At 46.5% G+C, this 21,256-nt stretch overlaps 1 protein-coding gene and 1 non-coding gene across 2 annotated transcripts in view; one reads left to right on the top strand and one right to left on the bottom strand.

Annotated features, from left to right (window-relative positions):
* FER1L5 (fer-1 like family member 5) overlaps positions 1 to 21,256 on the top strand; it is a 52,258-nt gene that overhangs the window by 7,817 nt on the left and 23,185 nt on the right. The window contains 13 exon segments of the mRNA XM_036302188.1: positions 1,299 to 1,427; positions 2,071 to 2,133; positions 2,870 to 2,920; positions 8,073 to 8,103; positions 8,934 to 9,049; positions 9,234 to 9,357; positions 9,782 to 9,834; positions 10,969 to 11,037; positions 13,814 to 13,857; positions 13,951 to 14,033; positions 14,104 to 14,198; positions 15,732 to 15,860; positions 17,208 to 17,385. Coding sequence (XP_036158081.1) covers positions 1,299 to 1,427; positions 2,071 to 2,133; positions 2,870 to 2,920; positions 8,073 to 8,103; positions 8,934 to 9,049; positions 9,234 to 9,357; positions 9,782 to 9,834; positions 10,969 to 11,037; positions 13,814 to 13,857; positions 13,951 to 14,033; positions 14,104 to 14,198; positions 15,732 to 15,860; positions 17,208 to 17,385 — 1,165 coding nt within the window.
* LOC118652498 lies at positions 21,086 to 21,207 on the bottom strand. The gene has a single exon (XR_004966645.1). It is a non-coding gene; the product is annotated as a small nucleolar RNA SNORA15 (small nucleolar RNA).

Genomic DNA, 21,256 nt, shown 5'->3' with positions numbered 1-21,256 from the left:
GCTGGCATGAGGGCTGTTAGCCTAGTTTGGCCCACTCTTGTCTCTGATGCTCAGGTAGCTGCGGACGTGTTAGTCTCTGAAAGGTTCCTGGAGTTGATGGAGACACAGGAGACCTCATGGAGAATGATTGGACCCACAGCCTGGCCTGGGGGCCCTGTATGCTATTTACTGCCTATAGTCAGATGGCAAGCTCCCGAGACTGTGCCCTGCTCTCCACTGCCATCGCTATTTCTTCTCACCCCGGCTCAGCCAGCCTGGATCTTACATGGCTCCAAGTTGCTCCTATCCCCCCAGCTTCTCATTCTAGGCTCAGATGTCACAGTCTCTTTACTGAGTCTTGGTAAAGTACATAAAAGCAGAGATTATACCACAGATTGTAGATTCAACTGCATGAAACTTAAAAATTTTAAATTCCTTAAAAAGATCATAGATAAATAAAAACCATCCCTGGCCAATGTGGCTCAGCTGGTTGAGCATTGTCCCATGCACTGAAGAGTCACCAGTTCGATTCCCGGGCAGGGCACATAACCCAGATTGTGGGTTAAATCCCTGGCCTGGGCATGGATGGGAGGCAACCAATCAATGTTTCTCTTTTGCATTGATCTCTCTCTCTTTCCCTCTCTCTTCGTCCCTCCTTTCCTCCCTCCCCATCCTCTCTCTCTCTAAAATCAATAAAAATTTATAAAAAAGGAAAAATAAATAAGTAAAAATCAACAAACAGAGCCCTAGCTGGTTTGGCTCAGTAGATAGACCATCAGCCTGCGGACCAAAGTGTCCCGGGTTCGATTCCAGTCAAGGGCACGTACCTTGGTTGCAGGCTCCTTCCCGGCCCAGGCCGTGGTTGGGACACGTGCAGGAGGCAACTAATCAATGTGTTTCTCTCACATCAATGTTTCTCTCTGTCTTTCCCCTTTCTCTTCCTCTCTCTATAAAAATCAATGGAAAAATATCCTCGGGTGAGGATTAACGGAAAACAACAACAACAAACAGAAACATTAGACTTTTTTTCTTATTCTGTAACAAGCCCATACCAGTGGAGAAGAAAAACGAAATCCACACAAGATGACAAGGACAAAGCAGGGGAGGTGACAGTTCCCAGAAGGACACAAAGTCATGGCCATCCCGAGGCGTGGCTCCAGGCAGGCGGGCCCAGCTCCTGCCAGCCCTCTCCCTGTGGGCTCTCCTTCTTGCCACAGCAGAGGTTTCTCATCACAACACTTGGGTCTTTTAGAGAGAATCCCTGTGGGAGAAGGGGAGCCCAAGTCCCCAACATCAGGGTCTCATTGTGTCCCCGGTAGGTCCAAGTGAAGGTGTTTGAAGCCCGCCAGCTCATGGGCAACAACCTCAAGCCATTGGTGAAGGTGGTCATTGGAGGCCATCAATACCACACACGTACCAAGATGGGAAACAACCCTTTCTTCAACGAGGTGGGCTGCACGTGCCCTTCAGGGCTGAATGGGGCACTTTGGTCAATTGAGTCAGTCGAGCTGAGCAGTTCCTGCAGGCAGGCAGCCAGCTTGCTCCTTGACTGGAGTGTGTTCATGTGTTCCACACACATTTACTGAGCTCCTACAGAGGGTGGAGCACTGTGCTTGGCACTGGGGCCACAGATGGATAATTTGCAGGAATGACTGATAGAACTGTAGATGAGGGGAGGGAAGCCTGCACAATGCCCTGGGGTCTGTCATGAATGGCACTTGGGAGACACGGAGGGACTGAAGCAGGAGAGTGACAGAGCCAGGTTTGCATTTGGAAAGGAAGTTCTCACTGCAGCAGGGAATGGTGGTGGAGGGGACTCACAGGGCAATCTGGAAGGAGACAGAGGTTCCACTCCAGGGCGGCTAGCTGGACCTCCAGCTGCTCACAACAGGTTCTGTGGGAATCCCCCACCCCTGCTTTTTATCCAGGCAGAAAACCCTCCAGGAGCCAGCAGGCCTCTGCTTCCTGCGGGGGAGCGTTAGGGCAGTATGCGCTGAGGGACATTGAAATGGACACATGACAGGAAGAAGCCCACCACTCTGAGCCTTTAGGCTCACTGAGAACTAACTCCATCCCCATCCTGTCCTTCAGATCTTCTTCCAGAATTTCCATGAGATTCCTGCAAAGTTCTTCGATTACACCATCTTAATCCAGGTAAAGAACCAGAAAAGATGGGTCCACTCTCTTGTACCTCAATTCGGGGAAGCACTTCATTCCCCAGCCTCACCCTTAGAGCCAGATCACCTCAGATGGTCTTTCTGAGCCCAGGGCAGCATCTCCACCACCTTCTTCACTCTCCTGCTGCCCAGACCCTCATTCATTCATTCATTCATTCATTCATTCAGCAAATATGGAATGCCAACTGCTAGGCCCTGACCTGGACATGGAGGTGAACAAAGCAGCGTCTCCCCATGTGCCAGGACTCTCATGCCACCAGGGGACCCTCTAATATCCTCTCGGGGGGCCACATTCTACTCTTCTACCAGAGGGAACCGGGTAACAGTGGTGAACATGTGTTTATCAGATGTCTCGTATGTCCCAGCACAGGGCTGAGGAGAAAGAGGAGGCCACCCCTCAAAGAGTTTCCACATTTGTGGGAACACAGGCACATAGGAACCAACCGGGACAGCAGGTGGTGAGAGAGTCGAGCGCGACACTTGGCCTTGTGTTGATCCTTGGGTTGAGCAAGTGAATTGGCCTCTTTAATCAATTTTCTCACCAGGAAAATGGAACTAAAAACCGGAACCCCACAGGGTTTCTCTGAGAATGAGAAGAGACCCGATGTGGATGTACAGAATCGGCTACGGGGATGCGCCCTTGCAGTTCCTGCCCTGGGCGAGGAGGAAACTGGGCTGTGTAAACTGAACTCTTTCCGGCTCTTCCCCTGCAGGTGCTGAATTCCTCAGCGATAAGAGCCAATTCGGAGATCGGGAGATTCCAAGTGAGCACTGGAGGAAGGGGGAGGTTTGGGGAAGGGTCAGAGAGACCCACCCACCCTGGGCTCCACCCCTAGGCCAGGAAAGGAATTCATCTACCTACTGGGTGACTTAGACAAGGCATTCTGAGCCCCTGCTTCCTCGTCTCTAAAGGAGGGCGATCACTTACTCAGCCTCAGGATTGTCGTGAGGATTAAAGCACGTAACATTCAGGAGAACGCTGGGTGCCGTGTTGAAGTCCCCACACTTCACAATGAGATACAGTTCAAGCTTCTGTCTCCAGGAAATGGAAGCAGAGGGTCCAAAAGGCCAACCTAATTGTCAAAGAAATCGGAAAGGCTGCTACCTGTGAGGACAGAGTGAAAGGTTTGCTTTGGAAAGACACAGGCTGAGATGAGGAAAGTTTACACATCACAAAGGGCTACGCAAAGATTCCCCAAATCCAGGAAGATCAGAAAAGGTAGGGTTGTCAGGTTAAATACAGGATGCCCCGTTAAATCTGAGTCTTAAACAACAGGTACTTTGTAAATAGAAATATGTCCCAAATACTGCATGGCTCCTCACAAAATATTGCAGGGGACAAACGTATACTGGAAAGTAGTCATGGTGTACGTGCAATTCAAATTTAAGCAGGCATCTGTATTTTTATTCAAATTTAAGCAGACATCTGTATTAAATCTGGCAACCCACAAAAAAGCACTTCACCTGTTAGAATCACTGAAGGAGGAACACATGAGGCCGAAACTGATAAAGATTATAAATTTATTGTTACATTTGCAACAGAAGGGGGAGAACAAAATGCCTTCAGCAGGCCGGAGTAAGGGGAGTGGGATATTTATGTCTACCGTAAAGGTCAGACCAGGTGGGAGGGCGGGTGTAGGTGGTCCATTGGAAACTGGGTAAGGCTCTTTACTGGAAACTGAAAGCCCTTGATCATGTCTTTTGAAATCTGTAATGAGAATAACAGGAAAACAGCCGGGAGGGACGAGAGCCCCAAGCTGGGTATAATGGAGCACAGAATAAAGAATGTGCCTAACATTCCAGCTGGTCTTGTTTTTTCCTGTAAGCTGGGGTTCCTATAAGCTGGGGTTGATGAAGGAGGCCAGTCTCATTCTTCTGTAACTTCTTCATGCTTAGGTGGGATGTAGAAATGTCCCTAATTAATTGGTGATTGAGGAAGGGGATATCTAGTGTAGGTCTGGAATAGCATCACTTCCCCTATAGATCTATTGGCAATTGCCTGAAGGTGGTTTTGGAAGAAGGCGGAAAAGGCTCTTAGGGTGCATGGGCCAAAGATGAGTGCCAGGAAGCACATTAAGAGGGGTCCAACTAGAGGGAGAAGCCAGGCGGTTCAGTTGAGATTCTGTAGCCAGGTGCCAAGGATTCCGAAAGTTGTTGTCGGACTTTTGAGTTCCTATCAACTAGTTTCTTGGCTCCATCTCTTACTATGCCAGACTGGTTGGTGTAAAAACAGCATTCTTAAAGTACTGAGTGCAGGGGAAAGGTAGAGAATATGACCAACATCACCCTTGGAAAAAGGCAAATTTAGGACAAATTAAAGTCAGGTTACTTTCTCACTACTTGTAATAAGCACATGAGCAGTCATGAACTGCTCTCCCCGCCCCCCCCCCCCTCCCCCCGCACCCGCAACGTCTTACTCTCCAAGCCACAGTGCAGGCTTAGAAATTACAAATCTAGAGAGTAACTAGCAGGAGATCAAAAATGTTGTGCTTTTGACAAAGGCCACTGTGAAATTTTCAGAGAATAACCACTCATATGAATTGCTGAGTAAAATACAGAGGGCAGAAAAAAACCTGAGCTTTTAAAAAAATATGTTACTTTTTTGGGAAATTTTCAAAATACACAGAAGTAGAGAGAATAGTATAAATTCCCACCTCCTCATCACTTAGCTTCACCAATTCATTGCCAACTGGGTTTTTATCCACACCCAGCCCATTTCCCCAGCCCCACTGAATTACTTTGAATCAAATCTCGAACATGATAGTTTAATTTAAATATTTCAGTGTGTAGTTCTAAAACATATCTTATTAAGCAAACAAATATGACTATCGCATCTAATTAAAAACCTTTCTAATTTGGTGTTCAAATTCCCCCAAGTGTCTTGTGAATTCCTTTTACAGTTTGCTCAAACCAGGTGCATACATTGCAGTTGCTTAAAATGTATTATCAGGACTCTTTTATTCTGTTGGTCCCATCCCCCTTTTTCCTTCCAATTTATTTATTAAAGAAACAAATTTGTCCTATAGAGTCCCCCTCCCCCTCCCCATCTGGATTTTGCTGATTGCATCTCCAGGGGATCAGTTCTCAGGTCTCTCTGCCCAGGTTTTTCATCTCGAGGAGGCTTCACCAGACTTAGGTCAATTATTTGGCAAGATGGCTTCAGCAGGAGGCACAGAATGTCTGTTGGTCTCTCCGTTTATGTGGGTAACAGCTATTGATGACCACTGCCTAGATCAGTGATGGCGAACCTTTTGAGCTCGGCGTGTCAGCATTTTGAAAAACCCTAACTTAACTCTGATGCCGTGTCACATATAGAAATTTTTTGATATTTGCAACCATAGTAAAACAAAGACCTATGTTTTTGATATTTATTTTATATATTTAAATGCAATTTAACAAAGAAAAATCAACCAAAAAAATGAGTTCGCGTGTCACCTCTGACATGTGTGTCATAGGTTCACCATCACTGGCCTAGATCTATTGCTTCATTAGGGATGACTGAAGTTTTGGGCGTTTTTTTTTTAGGGGTGACTGAGTTTTGTTTTGTTTCCTTCCAGCTTTGTTGAGGTATAATTAACATACAATAAATTATACATATTTAAAATATATAATTTGATACCTTAAAAAATACGTATACACTGGGAAACCACCATCATAATCAAGATAATGAACATATCTGTCACATCAATCATCCCCCAAAGTTTCCTTGTCGCCTTTGTAGTTTTTGCCTCTAACCCCCAACTCACTCCCTCCCATCCCCAAGCAACCAATGGTCTGCTTTCTGTAACTATAGATTGCTTTGTACTTTCTAGAACTTCATAAAAATGGAATCATACAGTATGCACTTTTTTTTTGTTTGGCTGCTTTCACTCAGCATAATTATTTTGAGATTCATCCATGTTTCATATATCAATAGTTCATTTCTTTATATTGCTGAGTAGTATTCATTATATGGATATACCACAGTTTGTTTATCCATTCATCTGTTGATGAACATTTAGATTATTTTCAGCTTTTGGCTATTACAATAAAGCTGCTATAATATCTATATATATAAAAGCCTAAGCAACTGTTATGACCAGTTGACTGAACGACCAGTCAACCGGTCGCTATGACACGCACTGACCACCAGGGGGCAGACGCTCAATGCAGGAGCTGCCCCCTGGTGGTCAGTGTGCTCCCACAGCCAACCTCCCGTGTTCCCTCCCCCTGGCCGGCTGGCCCAATCAGCCACGATCGTTGTTCAGGCCGAGAGACCCCACCTGTGCACGAATTCATGCACCGGGCCTCTAGTTGATGTATAAATCTTAGAGTGGACATATACTTTAATTTCTCTGGAGTAGATATGTAGAAGTAGAATGACTAGCTCTAATGGTAGGTGTATGGTTAACATTGTTGTTGTTTTTGTTAATCCTCACCAGAGGATATTTTTTCAATGATTTTTAGAGAGAGTGGAAGGGAGGGGGCGAAACAGAGAGAGAAACATCATTGTGAGAGGACACATCGATTGGTTGCCTCTTGCACATGCCCCGACCAGGGCTGCAACTGAGATATGTACACTCAACCAGGACCCTTCAGTCCACAGGTCAATGCACTATTCACTGAGCCAAACTGGGTAGGACTAAAGAAAATTCTTAATGGTGTTTTTCTAAAATTCCAAACAAGCTTTATCGTTTTATATTCCCACCGGAGGTATATTAGAGTTCCAGTTGCTCCACATTCTCATCAACACTTGATATAGTCCATCTTATTTTATTTTATCATTCTAATTATGTGTAGTTGTATCTCATGGTGATACACTTCCCTGATGACTAATGATGTTGAACATCTTTTCATGTGCTTATTTGTCATGAATATATCTTCTTTTTTAAAAATATATTTTTATTGATATTTTTATACAGAGGAAGGGAGAGGGATAGAGAGCCAGAAACATCAATGAGAGAGAAACATCAATCAGCCGCCTCCCGCACCACGCCCAACCCCCCATCCCCGCCCCCCGCCCCACTGGGAATGTGCCCCCAACCAAGGCACACGCCCTTGACCAGAACTGAACCCAGGAACCTTCAGTCCACAGGCCGATGCTCTATCCACTGAGCCAAACCGGTCAGGGCATGAATATATCTTCTTTATCTGTTCAAAATGTCTGTTCAAATCTTTTGCTTGTTTTCATTGGGTTGTTGTCTTACTATTGAGTCTTGAAGTTGTCTTATATATTCTTAAGTCCATTATCAGATATATGATTTGGAAATATTTTCTGCCAGTATATGACTTGTCCTTTCATTTGTTTGATAGTGTCTTTTAGAGAGCAGAAGGTTTTTAAATTTCAATGAAGCCCAATTTATCAGATTTCTTTTATAAATTGTGCTTTTGTTGTTGCATCTAAGAAATCTTTGCCTACTTGATCCAAGCAGGTAGCTGGTTTTAAAGCAGGCCTAACATGCAGGATCTGGGGACTGCTCTGTGGACCCTTCAGATGTAAGCGACAGGGGTGGCCTTGCTCCATAGCACATCAATGCTGTACCACATCCCTCCAGCCTCCGTCAGAAACCTTCTCACAGGAAAAGGGAAAACTCATAGTCTCTCTGCCAACAACCTTCTTGACCATTCTCTTCCCCAGACAAGAGGAGCCCTTCCCACACCCGGGGCCAGTGCTGCGTTGCCAGGCAGTGCTGCTTGGTGGTTAAGTGTCCTTCCAATCCAGGCCTCCCCATTTACTAGCTGGAAGATTTGAGCACTTCCCTCAAACTCACTACCTTCCTCTGTAGAATGGAGGAGACATGGACCAACTTCTAGCTTGTTGCAAAGATTTAAAAAGTTAGGGCAGGTCAAGGGGCTAATATTGTCATCAGCGTAGATGGTAATACAAATCTTGGCTGGAGGTTCTAACTAATCTTTATTCCACTCTTGTCTTTTCAGACAGATATTGGTTTTATCTACCACTCTCAAGGTAGGTAAATAGTTGTTGCAAATATGTGTGCCTTCCCAGAAAGACCAGGCCATGTGTCAAGACATCACAAAATCTCTGTATGTTCAACATATGGGGAAGAGTATTTAAGGGTGTGAATTATCTTCCACACTTGACAATATTTTATGGTACTTCATGGCATTTTATCTTGTTTTATAAGAACATCTTTCTCTTTACAACTGAAGAAATCCCTTTGGGTCAAATGCTAATATTTTAATGCAGCCTTGGGCTGACTTTCTTATTTTTTTATTTTTTTATTTACTGATGAGAGAGAAAGAAAGAGAGAGAGAAACATTGATTTGTTGTTCCACTTACTTATGTATTTATTGGTTGATTCTTATATGTGCCCTGACCAGGAATTGAACTTGTAACCGTGAAGTATTGGGATGATGCTCCAACCAACTGAGCTACCTGGCCAGGGCCAGCCTTGGACTGACTTTCTATTTTTGAGTTCATTAGGGAATTGAAGTTTGAGCAAAGATTTCCTCTGTGACCTGGCCATAACATACCAGGTTAAGGTTGGGACTTAAAGTTGAGGAGAATTCTTGTCTTTCTCATACCAGGACAGTAACAATTGTATGTTCCCAGAATGAGAAAGAGGGGTCCCTATTTTCTAAAGGCATTAGCTGGCAGCCTGGTGAGTGCACTATCTTGGCTTAATGGTAGGAGTGACTCTCATTGTCCTACTACTAGATAGCAACCAATATATGAGACATGTTTCCATTCCCCTCTCCCACACAAACAAAGCCTGGTTTCAGGGAAGCATAATGGAGACTGGAAGCTGGTCTCCCATGGACCCTCTGCCTCTCCAGGTCACGCATTCCAGAGGAGGTGGTTAGGCCTCTGCCAGCCAAATGAACCCAACAGTGGTGTGAGAGGCTACCTGAAGGTCACCATTTGTGTGCTCGGTGTGGGAGACCAGGCCCTGGTGAGGCTGCCCCCATACCCAAATCACATTTCCTACACTGTCTGCTTCTGTGGGGCACCCCTGGGCCTTCACATGCTTTCATTTGTCCCCAGTGTCACTTCAGAGTTGTCCACTTATTCCCCACAGTGGCCTTGGCCGTGACCTCCCTGCAACTTTGACCCTGTCAGCTCTCTGGTCTCTCCAGGTAGATCAAAAGCTGCCCTATGATGCCGATGACACCAAAATTCAGATCTTCAAGTCAGCAATGGTCCCAGTGAACTTGGCCTACTTACAATTCTTCATCTACTGCGCAGAGGACCTTCACCTCAGTGAGAGTCAGGGTGGCAGGGAGGAAGCAACTCTGAGGTGCCCTACATGGTGGCACCCTAGGTTCCCGTCGGGTTTGGCTGTTCCATATGGATGCTAATCTAAGATCTGGGGTGAGGGAGAGAGTGAAGCTAAATTCCACCAAGAGTTGTTTTATGGAGACCCCATCACACCCATGAAATTGGGCCGTATGTTCCTGACCTGGCTCTGATGCTCAGGAGCAGAGGTTCACTCAGGAGCAAAGCCCCCACCCTCTGCCTTTATGAGTCATGACACAGAACAGCACACACAGAGACAGTGAAAATGGGAGCGCCGAACCACATTATGGGGGAGGGTTTTAAGTTGTTCAATCACCTCTCCATTTCCTTGTCAAAAAAAAAAAAAAAAATGCTGTTGTCTCAGAAATCTTTAACTTCTTGTTCACAGAGAAACACCATTTAGTGAGTCCAATGTTGGAAGTGGAACTAATTGGGGAAAAGGTAAGTGTAGAAAGGGTGTGTGGCTTAGAGAAATGCTCACCTAGAAAAAAATAGTGTGGGGGTAAGACTCGGTTGGTAGGCAGGACCCCAGGAATCATCTCCCAGTTCTTCCATTAAAGGGCCACATGATCCCACTGGACCAGGAACTCTGTGAAGGTGGAGCCATGGCTCAGCCACTGTCTCGCAGAGCTGTGCCCAGTACCCAGCAAGGAGAAGGTGCCCCCTGAAAACCAAAGATACAAATGCCTGATGAGTGAGTGACTGAATGAAGCAACATGCTGCAAATGAACCTCACTGAACCCGGCGCCGTCCCTCTGAGCCTCTGTTCCTTCATTTGTAAACTGAGGGTTCCAGCAAGAGAGTTGCTGACATTCCATGAACTTCTATGAACAGAGTAGCATTTTCCAAAGTGTGCTGATGGATGCTTTGTGCAAAAAGGATCCTATGTTCAAATTCGGTGAATGCTGGGCTAAAGTTAAATAGGTTTGTCTCAGAATTTAAAAACCATCATTTCCACCAGGTTCTACCTATTAGAAGTCATTAAACCCAGCCTATATACTAGTACAAGGGGAAGGGTTAGTTAGTGTTCACCTTTTGAAGGAAGTAGTGCCAAAGGACTGGTGGACATACCTTAGAACCACCACTCTGAGCACGGTTTGGATTCAGGATCTAGATAAGATGATCTTGAGCGATAGATGAAACATATTTTTCAAAATGTTTAATATGCCAGTGTGTTTTTCTGAGTGTGTATTAAAAAGTTTAACCAGTCCACTACCCTTTGAGTTCTCTGACATGATTGCTTAGATTAAGACTAGATTTTAAAATGATGCTTCGATAAGAGGTACCATGTGTGCTGCTGCTGTTGGAGCTCTTTTGATCACTTTTCTGTTGGGATCTTAGAGTTCATCTAACATAATCTAATGTGTTAAGGAATCTGAACCTGGGTAGGTGCACAAAAGACTAAAGTTGTAGCCGGTGAGAAGTTGTCCAAGTGTCTTTAGGCCAGGGAGTCCCATGATTATCCCTGGGCTACAGACAGCGTCCTTCTGTGGGCAGACCAGAAGGGCTGGAAGGTGAGGCCTGTGGAGGGAGCAGGGGCAGGTTGACACTGACACTGCTTTGGGATATTCCCAGCTGAAGACACAGGTGAAGACCCAAACCGAGAACCCGATCTGGAACGAGATCCTGACCTTACAGATTCAGGTATGACCCTCCCATCATGCCTGCCCGCCTCCCCTGCCCTGCAAACGGAAAGGATGTTTGGGTGTTGGTGTGTGTAGAAGTGAGGTGGAAGGAGGGGCCAAGAAGCACGTGAGGGGGGCGGGCTCTGCCTGAGAGGGAGCACGAGGAAGCCCAGGACTATAAGGGAAAACCTCACTACATCCAGGATTAATAAATAAGTGGGCCATACAACGGACCATTCCAGAAAACTTAAATGTGTCCTTTCACTTACATTAAGTAACAAAGCAACCACTTTAAAGACTCGTTCCAGGGCGCCCGGCTTGCTCAGTCGGTAGAGCATGAGACTCTTAAAGACTCGTTCTAAACTGTAGTATGAATTATCTCCTAGGCCAAATGCCCAGGACAGAATGTCAGCTCTTTGTTGATGGCCTAGAGCAGTGATGGCGAACCTATGACACACGTGTCAGAGGTGACACGCAAACTCATTTTTTTGGTTGATTTTTCTTTGTTAAATGGCATTTAAATATATAAAATATCAAAAATATAAGTCTTTGTTTTACTATGGTTGCAAATATCAAAAAATTTCTATATGTGACAGGGCACCAGAGTTAAGTTAGGGTTTTTCAAAATGCTGACACGTCGAGCTCGAAAGGTTCGCCATCACTGTCCTAGAGGTACCATGGCCCACATTCTGGGCTACATGTGGTTGGACTATTTGTTTCTACCCTAAATGCCCAAGAGACTCTTTGGTGTGGGGTTCTGAGGCCTGATTTTTATAGCCTTGCAGTCCTTCTTGGTCACTTGTCAATGGTGTGGATGCCGGTTCTCTTCAAGCCCTGGCAGCCAGGCTTCCAAGAGCCGTGTGCAAACCGAGGGGAGGCAAGTCTGAGAGAACTTGAGCACTTTCATGAGCGCAAGGCACAGAACGCTGAGTGCCATCCATTCGGCCACCCAGAGGGTGTTTGGGTTCCTTATCTTACATTTGTGTGACATGAACTTAGCTAAAGAGCTCCCCTCTTCCCTCCTTTGGCACCTCCTCCTCGCTTTCTTAGCAGCTTCCCCAGTCTCCTCCTGGTGAGTCATCATTTTTAACCATTCCACCTAATCCATACCGCCTTCGGTGATTTTATAGACTCATCAAGTAGGATGAGAGTTTAGAGGGCCAAGTTCACCCCCCACCCTTGCCAAGCTCACCCCCACCTCTGATGAGGCAGGACCCTCAGATGCTCAGCTGCCATTAGGCTCAGAACCAGTGGCCCAGGCCAGGCTTCTTCCATCCCTGAAGGGGCCTTCCCACAGTTAAAGGCATCCATGCATCCCCTGGGCCCTCACCCATTTCTGACAGGACACAATGTCCAGGACGGGGGCCACTTGGATGCAGGCCTGATGATTACGGGTCCTCTGGAAATGCAGCAGAAAGATGTGCGCCTCACTCTGATGTGGCCGGATGTGGTCATCCTCCACAAACGGTAGCATCTGAGGCCAGCTGGTCAGGGCCCCAGCAAGGGAGACTGCAGGGGGAGCGCTACTGAAATGGGGGGGTGCCACTTTATAGTCCAGGGGCCCAAGGACAGGAGGGGAGTCAAGGCAAGGAAGTGGGAGGAGAAGTTCCAACAGGGAAGATGGAAAGGTAGTTTACCCATGAATTTGAATTTGGTGGATTCATAACTTTGGAAGACCTGGGTGCCTGCTGGTGCTCATGTCTCCACTTCCAACGTCCTTCCTTAACCTGGGTAATTCCTCATTTCTTAATACCCAGCTGTTCAACCGGAAAGCCTTTCCCTACCTCCCCTTGGCCCCCAGCCTGCACAGCGAGGGGGGCATGGACGAGGAGAATGGAGAACTGGAAGGACCCCAGCAGGGCCCCAGGAACTGCTATGAGGGAAGAAGAGGCCCTGGCTGAGAAGATGGGGGACCAACTCAGACCTCAACCCGGCAGCTGGACTTTATTGTTCTCTAATTAAAGGAACCCTATAGCAGAGTAGAGCTATAACTCAGAAGCATGGGTTCCAATCCTGACTCCACCCCTTACTGTGTGACCTTGAACAAGTTCCTCTGCTTCTCTGGGCCTCATTTCCTGTCTGCAAATAGGGACAGTCCCAGCCCTCCCTGGGCTTAGGCAGTGTTGTCAGGAGCTTGAGGCTGCATCAGCCCTTGCACCTAACATGAGAACTTCAGGAATTCAACTTCTCTGTGCCTCAGTTTTCCTGTCTGAAAATGGGACTAAGAATAGCACCTAGCTAATGAGGTTGTTGGGACTCAATTGGTGCAGGAGATCATTCAGTACAGGTCAGGGGACATGGGACACCCCCCTTCCCCCAATCCATGGATAACCATTGTTCTTTACTCTTTATGGGGATAGATGACCCACTGGTTGAAGTTAACGGCAGATATGATCAAGACATTCTAGGCTCAAGACTCCCCCCATGAGAGGGTTTGGTAATTACACTCTGCTGGGCTGTGTGAGGACTGTAGTCGTGAAATCACAGTCCAGGTCTCACGGGTCCTGAGCTTATGCAATTAGCGGGCCGTTTGAAGACCAATAATACAAATGATCATGGGACACAGCCCTATCCTCTCCCAGGGCCTTGCAAGGATCCATGCAAGTAGGGGTCCTAAAGCTTAGGGTCCAGAAGCTCCCATGGTAAATCCACCTTGGCTGTAGTTAATGGCTCATTGGTAACTAAGCCAGGTCTTGGACCTGGACCCAGGACTTCCAGGTGCTTGTGGTCTCCGTGAGGACTGGACCCTCCAAGCAGGAACACACACCCACTGTGTCTCTCGCCTCTCCCTGCAGCTGCCCTGCCTCTCCAGCTACATCAAGTTCAAAGTCTGGGACTGGTGAGCAACCGGGTGGAGGCTGGAAAACATGCCGGGGAGGGGAAAGTCGGAGCTGGGTCAGGGGCTCAGCCAGCAGTATGTACTTCTCTCCAGCCCCAAGGGCAAATTCTGGAGTGAAATCGGGACTGTCAGCCTGGTACTCAACCAGATTTCGTCCACCGGAGCAGAAATAGAAGGCAAGCAAGCCCCCAGCCCCCCTCCAGTGCCTCTCGCACCTGGCCGCCCTCTCACCCACTCTTCTTGCAGGAACGTACTCTGGTTTCCTACCCTGCTTTGGCCCCAGCTTTCTGACTCTCCATGGGGGTAAAAAGGCCCCTTTCCAGATCCAAGAAGAAGGCGCTGTAAGCCTTTCATGTCAACTCTAGGGAACAGAGGAGGTAAAACCGACCATGTGTGAGGCACTGGGGCCTGGGAGATGCCTGGGGAGGATCCGGCCCTGGTTTCTGTCCACCACATGCTGGTAGATAACATGAAGCCTGTACGTAAATGGCCGTGAATGTGTGGGATGCATGCCATGGCACAAGAAAGGAGCAGATGGAGGGCATGGAGATGGGATCCTAGGTAAGATTTTCAACAGGTGGAAAGGACCTATGAGATGAAAGAAGCAGCAAAGGTAAATGTAGAAAAGCACTAGGGTTATTTAGGCCTGGTGACAAACACCAGAAAACCAAGTCCAATTGACTTACAAGAGGGAATGGGGCTGGGAAGGCCTCTGAGTGAGGAAGAGGCAGGCGCCAGAACCTCAGTGCCATCAGAAGACTCTCACACTCTCTCCATCTCTCATCTCTGCTGCTGTCTAGCCCTGGCCTCATTCTTTCCCACTGCAGTCAGGTTTCCATGCTGGCACTGTGTTCCCGGGACTCTCTAGCAGGGCCAGGAAAGCATTCTCATTGGCGTCCTTAGGTCACATGTGCTTCCCTTGGGCCAGTCACTGTGGCCAAAGCACAGGACATGGTCTGACTGGCCAGGCAGGGAGAACACACACTAGTTATCACAGTGCCCTCCCAGCAGGAAGCATTTATGGGATCTACAGGCCAAATACATGGAGGGGAGGAGCAATCTGAAGGGTGCAGAGGAAGGGTCAGGGCCTAGCAAGCCTGTCAAACTCGCGGCAGGCGGGCACATGCGGCCACAACGAATATTTTTGTGGCCCAGCCAATATAACGGTATATAAGAAATGTTTTAATAAAAATTTCGTAACTTAATTTTTACAATATCTTGCTATACATAATTATTAATAACGAACTACAACGTTCACTCATGACTGATTACTATAATCGTGTTGCATTCATTTCCCTTACGCATCTTACGCACAGGCCCACCATCTCTCTCCACTAAAACTAGCAGCAAATATTTTAGCAGCCGATTGCCATGTCATTAGTCTTGGACTGATCTGTTTGGTGTGCACAACAGGAAATATTTTACTTTCGGAGAAAAAGAAAAATAGGTGTATTTGCGTTACGCTTATTAATTTGTGCAGTTAGTTATTCAGTGTCTGGTACGTTAATGTTCAAGAAAAAATATTAATTTTTATTAAAATCTTCTATTATTTTATGTTAGTGATGACTCATTTATTTCAGCCCTTTGTATTCAGCATGTCTCTATCGAAATAAATCTATGTTTCTGTGAAAATTGAAGCTTTTGCTTTTTTGTGGCCCACATAAACTTCAACCTTGTTTATTTGGCCTGTGTTAGCCTTTGAGTTCGACATGCTTGGCCTAGAGGTTTCCAGGAACACTGTGTCTGGGGTCTGGGATTCCTCCCTGGGGTTGAACTTACCGGACAATTCTGTCTTTACTGCAGAGGTGTTGGGAGACGGGCCTGCTCTGTTTCTCTCATCCCCCTTCTCCTCACTTTCCTCTCTCTTTTCTTAGAGCATCCCCAGCTCTGTTAAGGACGGTTTGGAGTATCGAGGCCGGGTCTTCCTGGAGTTAGTCACCAACATCAAGTCCCACCCAGACAACAGGATAAATGACCTCTCCCAGGAAGTGACCAGTGTAGAGGTAACCCAGGAAGAAAGGGGCCCTCTGCTGACCCCAACCAGGGGCCACAAGCTGACTGTGGTGATGGGTGCGTGAGGATGGTGGTCAGTCCACCTGAGTCTTTCCTGAGCCACGAGAGCGTCCTGCCGTGCCGAATCCCAGGTGGCCAGGGCACCTAGTAAAGACAAGATAAGGCTTTGGCTGAAGGAAAGTGTCATCTAGTTAAGCGGGAAGATTCTAAGAAGCTTGGATTTCTTCCTGAAGGCAGGGAAGGCCATTGAGGCAGCAAAGTGTTGAGAATAGTCAGGGGGCAGTAAGGTGAGTCACTTACTTGCTCAAGGGAAATGGTACAGTTACAGGGGAAGAGAGCTTTACAGGAGAGAGCTGGTTCCAAAGGGACTCTGAGTGATCAGAGCCACCAACTAACAGGCCAGAAGAAGTGAAACCCATTCCCCTAAGCCAGTGGTCGGCAAACTCATTAGTCAACAGAGCCAAATACCAACAGTACAATGATTGAAATTTCTTTTGAGAGCCAAATTTTTTAAACTTAAACTATATAGGTAGTACATTATTATTAACTTAATTAGGGTACTCCTAAGGCTTAGGAAGAGCCACACTCAAGGGGCCAAGGAGCCGCATGTGGCTCGCGAGCCGCAGTTTGCCGACCACTGCGGACCTAAGCTGATGCCCATTTTCTGCCTCAGGCGGGAGAGAGAAGTTGCAGATGGTGCATGGAGACAAGTGCATAGCAACTTGGCTGGAAAGCGGAGGGAGACAAGATCAGGTGGTAGCTGAGGGGAGAAGGAGGCTATGTTTAAGGCAGGGGAGACCTGAGCTAGGGAACAGGCTAGGAATATGCAAGAGTAGGGCAGAGGGTGCTACAGAAACAAGAGAGGAGCTATAGAAAGAGGCCCCTCCCACCTGAGCAGAAGGGAGGCATGGTGGGAGGAGGGGGCTTGAGGAGGGGCAAGAAAGGATGTATGTGTGCAAACTCTACCTTGCACCCCTGCCCACACTCAGTCTCATCTGAGAAGAGCATTTAGGCCAAAAGGAGAAGAGTGGTGAGGTCCAACACGGGTGTAGGTAGGTGGCCCAACCACAGCTTCCCCTGACCAGCAAGGAGACCCTCCTGCCCACCTCCAGGAAGGGAAGGAATCAGGGTTGGCTGGGTCAGGGAGTGGGCAGGTGATGGAGGTCCTGGAAGGAACTGCCTCCTTGATCAGCCAGGTGAGTAGGAGTCAAGGCAAGGCTTTGAGTGGGGGTGGGTTTCAGTGATGGTCTAGGTCACCTCATCCTTGCCCCCTTCCTGTCTTTATAGCCTTGTTCATCTTGGCTTATGTTTTGGGGGTATGGGGGTTATTATTTTAGAAGCACAAGAACCGCTTCAAGTATGGGCTGTGCATCATCTTCCTTTCCTGTACCATGATGCCCAACTTTAAGGACCTGATCCAATTCGAGGTCAGCATCGGCCACTATGGAAACAAGATGGACCAGAATTACAAGCCTCTCGTCTCAACTACACAGTATAGCCCAGTGATCTATGATGGTAATAGTCAAATCCAGCCAAGAGGTGGAGAGCATCCACTGCATGCCAGGCTCTGTACCCTTGTAAGGGTATTAGCTCATGGAACATTCACAGGCATTGTTAACCCATGTTTCACACATTAGGAAAGTGAGCTTCAAGGAGGTGAAGTCACCTGCCAAACATTGCACAACTACTGAGTGCTGAGCCCACAAGAGTTGAAACCAGGTCATGGCTTCGAGTCGTCCTCCACGCTACAACTTCCCCAATCCCATCTTCTCCCCCACTACCCTGAACCAGCCCCGTCCATCCATGCAACTTCCATCCACTGTTCATCTCCCTACCTGCTATCCATCCATTTCTCCTCATCCAATATCTACCTATTGGACACCCATATTGGGCACTAGAGAGAAACCGTCCTCAAAATGCGATGTCTAGGCAGCAGCCTCAGTATTGCCTGGGAACTGTGAGAAATGCAGATTCTTGGCTCCACCCCAGTCCTAAAGAATCAGAATATCTGGGGATGCAGCCCCACAATCTGATTTAGCAAGCCCTCCAGACGATTCAGAGGCATGCTAAAGTCTGAGAATGGCTGCTCTGGTGGAATATGGTCTCCCTTTCACCTTCATCAGCTTCACCATCTTGTCACCCATTAAGAGGTTTTCCTCTCAGCTGGCAGTCATTGTATTCCTCTTCTCTGCCTGTTCTTTTAAGAACAGCTTTATTAAAATATAATTCGGAATACCATACAATTTACCCATGTAAAGTAGACCATTCAGTGGTTTTTCGTATGTTCACAGAACTGTGCACCATCACCGTGGTCACTTTTAGAGCATTCATCACCGAAAAAGAAATCCTGTACCCACTAGCAGTCACTTTCTATTCTCCTATCTCCACAACCTTAGGCAACCACTTATCTATTTTCTGTCTCTATAGAGTTTCCTATTCTGGACCATTTCCCCACCTCCCCACCCCCAACCCAGACCTTTTATATACATGAAATCATACAATATGAAGAAAGACTGGATTCTTTAATATAGCATAATATTCTATTTTTTATTAATTTTTTATTTGTATCCACTTTTAGTAATGATATGCTATGAAAAAACTTGTCATACCATCATAATCATTTTATTTTTTAATTGAATTTTAAAATAATCTTTATTGTTGAGAGTATTAAAGATATCCTCCCCCTTTCCCCCTCAACACCCCCCCCCCCAACTGGTTCCTGCCCCATCCCAGACCTTCACCACCCTATTGTCTGTGTCCATGGGTAATGCATGTATGCATATAAGTTCTTTGGTTAATCTCTTCCCCTCCCCTTATCTCTGAGTTTTGTCTGTCTGTTCCATGTTTCCATGCCTCTGGTTCTACTATATTCATCAGTTTATTTTGTTCATTAGATTCCATGTTTGGTTATTTTGATTTTTAAGTTCAATTGTTGATAGATATATATTTATTGCCATTTTATTGCTCTTAATTTTAATTTATTTTCTTCTTCTTAAAGAAGCCCTTTAACATTTCATGTAATACTGGTTTGGTGGTGATGAACCCCTTTCGCTTTTTCTTGTCTGTGAAGCTCTTATCTAACCTTTAGTTCTAAATGATAGCTTTGCTGGGTAGAGTAATCTTTGTTGTAGTTATTTGCTTTTCATCACTTTGAATGTTTCTTGTCACTCCCTTCTGGCCTGCAAAGTTTCTGTTGAGAAATCAGTTGACAGTCATATGGGTACTTCCTAGTAGGTAACTACCAGCTTTTCTCTTGCTGCTTTTAAGATTCTCTCTTTGTCTTTAACCTTTTGCATTTTAATTATGATATGTCTTGGTGAAGGCCTCTTTGGGGTTCATCTTGTTTGGGACACTCTGTGCTTCCTGGACTTGTATGTCTATTTCACCAGGTAAGGGAAGTTTTCTGTCATTTTTTCAAATAGGTTATCAATTTATTGCTCCCTCTCTTCTCCTTCTGGTACCCCATGATGCAAATGTTAGTACACTTGAAATTGTCCCAGAGGCTCCTTACACTATCTTCATATTTTTTAATTCTTTTTGCCCTTCTGATTGGGTGTTTTTTCTAAGTCACTAATTTGATTCTCAGAGCCCTCCATTCTACTGTTGATTCCCTGTAAATTATTCTTCATTTCAGTTAGTATAGCCTTCATTTATGACTGGTCCCTTTGCATGTTGTTGATGTTCTCACTTAAGTTCTTGAAAATCCTCACTAGTTTCCTGAGGTTCTCACTAAGTTCCTTGAAGTTCTTAATAAGTTTCTTGAGCATCCTTATAACCATTGTTTTGAACTCTGAATCTAGTCGTTTACTTGCTTCCATTTACTTTAGTTCTTTTTCTGGAGATTTCTTCTGTTCTTTCATTTGCAACATGTTTCTTTGTCTCTGCATTTTGGCTGCTTCTCTGTGTTTGTTTCTATGTATTAGGTAGACCTTCTATGTCTCTTTGAATTGGTAGAGTGGCCTTATGCAATAGGTGTTCCTTAGGGCTCAGTGGCTCAGCCTCCCCTGTCACCTGAGCTGGGCACTTTAGATGGGCCCCTGTGTGGGCTGTGTGCATTGTCCTGTGGTAGTTGAGCCTTAATTGCTGTTGGCATCACTGGGAGGGATTAAGCTTCAGGCCAATTGGCTGTGCAGACCAGCTGTGACTACAGCAGAAGAACTGCTGTGCAGGAGATGCCTATGGAGTAGGACTTGCCTCAGTGGGACTTTGAAGCTCTCAAAGCCTGCCCCTTACATTGTGTCTCAAATAGATGTGGTAGGGTTGTAATCTGGCATGGTCTGAAGCTGACCACCAGAGGCTCTGGAGCCTCCTGGGTGGTGCAAAGTCAGCCACTTCCTGTGCCCTGCCTGGGGCCACCCGACACAAGCTACAGAGCAATCTGCAAATGGCTGCTACGTGTGTTGGTTTTGGAGGTGCTAGGAGAGGCAAGCTGTGAACCAAGGGAGGCTGCTGCTAGTGCCAGGCCTGGGGCTCCTTATTGAGAGGTATGGGGCATGCTGAGGTTAGCTGCTGCTTGTTTGAGAATTTTTAGGAGAGTCTGAAACCTGAGCTAGGACAGGCCATTCATATGGAAAAGCTGCTGCAAATAGCTTGGGTGGGCCTGCAAATTAGGTGGGTGGACAGTGTGAGCCAGGTTGATTCAGATATGGTGCCAACCGATGGCAGGAGGGAGAGGGACGGGGGCGGGGGGGGGGGAGGGGAGAAAGGGAAGTTCTCAGCAAAGGAACAAAGGCTTTGCCAGCACTTTTGTCTGGGAGAAAGCTCTTCCTTAGTTCTTGCCCTGATGCCAGACAATTTAGTTCCTCGCCTTATGTCCCTGGATCCTTTCAAGCTGTTGCCCCAGTGCTGGAGCTCATAGGCAGTGTGGGTCTGAGTAACTCTGTGTGCAGACCCTTTAAGAGGAACTGCCTGGGACTCCAGCAACCCTCCATGTCACTCAGCCACAATCCCCGCTGGCTTTTACAGCCTACAGTTATAGGTATTTCTTTATGGAACCTTGGGCTGAGGGGCTCTGGTGTGGGGCTGGGACCTTCTGCTCCTCACAGGGGACCACCATAGCCAAGGAATCCCTCCCGATTAAAAAACCACCACACGTGGGTGTCGGACCAGTCTGTTCTGTGCTTCCACCTCTCCTACCAGTCTGAGTGGCTTCTTTAATTCTCTAGTTATAGGACTTTTGTTCAGCCAGATTTCAGGCAGTTCTGAATGATGGTGGTTCTGTGGTTTACTTGTAATTTTGTTTGTCCCATCATAGCCATTTTAAAAGAAAGATTTTACCTTTGTGTGGTGTCTGGCTGTGTAAGCTACTGGTAAAAAGAACACAGTATTCAGCCATGCCTTCTACTTGTTCTTAAATTATAAAATAAATGTACAAAGGTATATTAAT

This window comes from Myotis myotis, unplaced genomic scaffold, assembly GCF_014108235.1.
Source record: "Myotis myotis isolate mMyoMyo1 unplaced genomic scaffold, mMyoMyo1.p scaffold_m19_p_30, whole genome shotgun sequence".
NCBI classification, from domain to species: domain Eukaryota; kingdom Metazoa; phylum Chordata; class Mammalia; order Chiroptera; family Vespertilionidae; genus Myotis; species Myotis myotis.
Note: the sequence above shows the minus strand (reverse complement) of the source record. Positions and strands in the feature narration are given on the sequence as shown.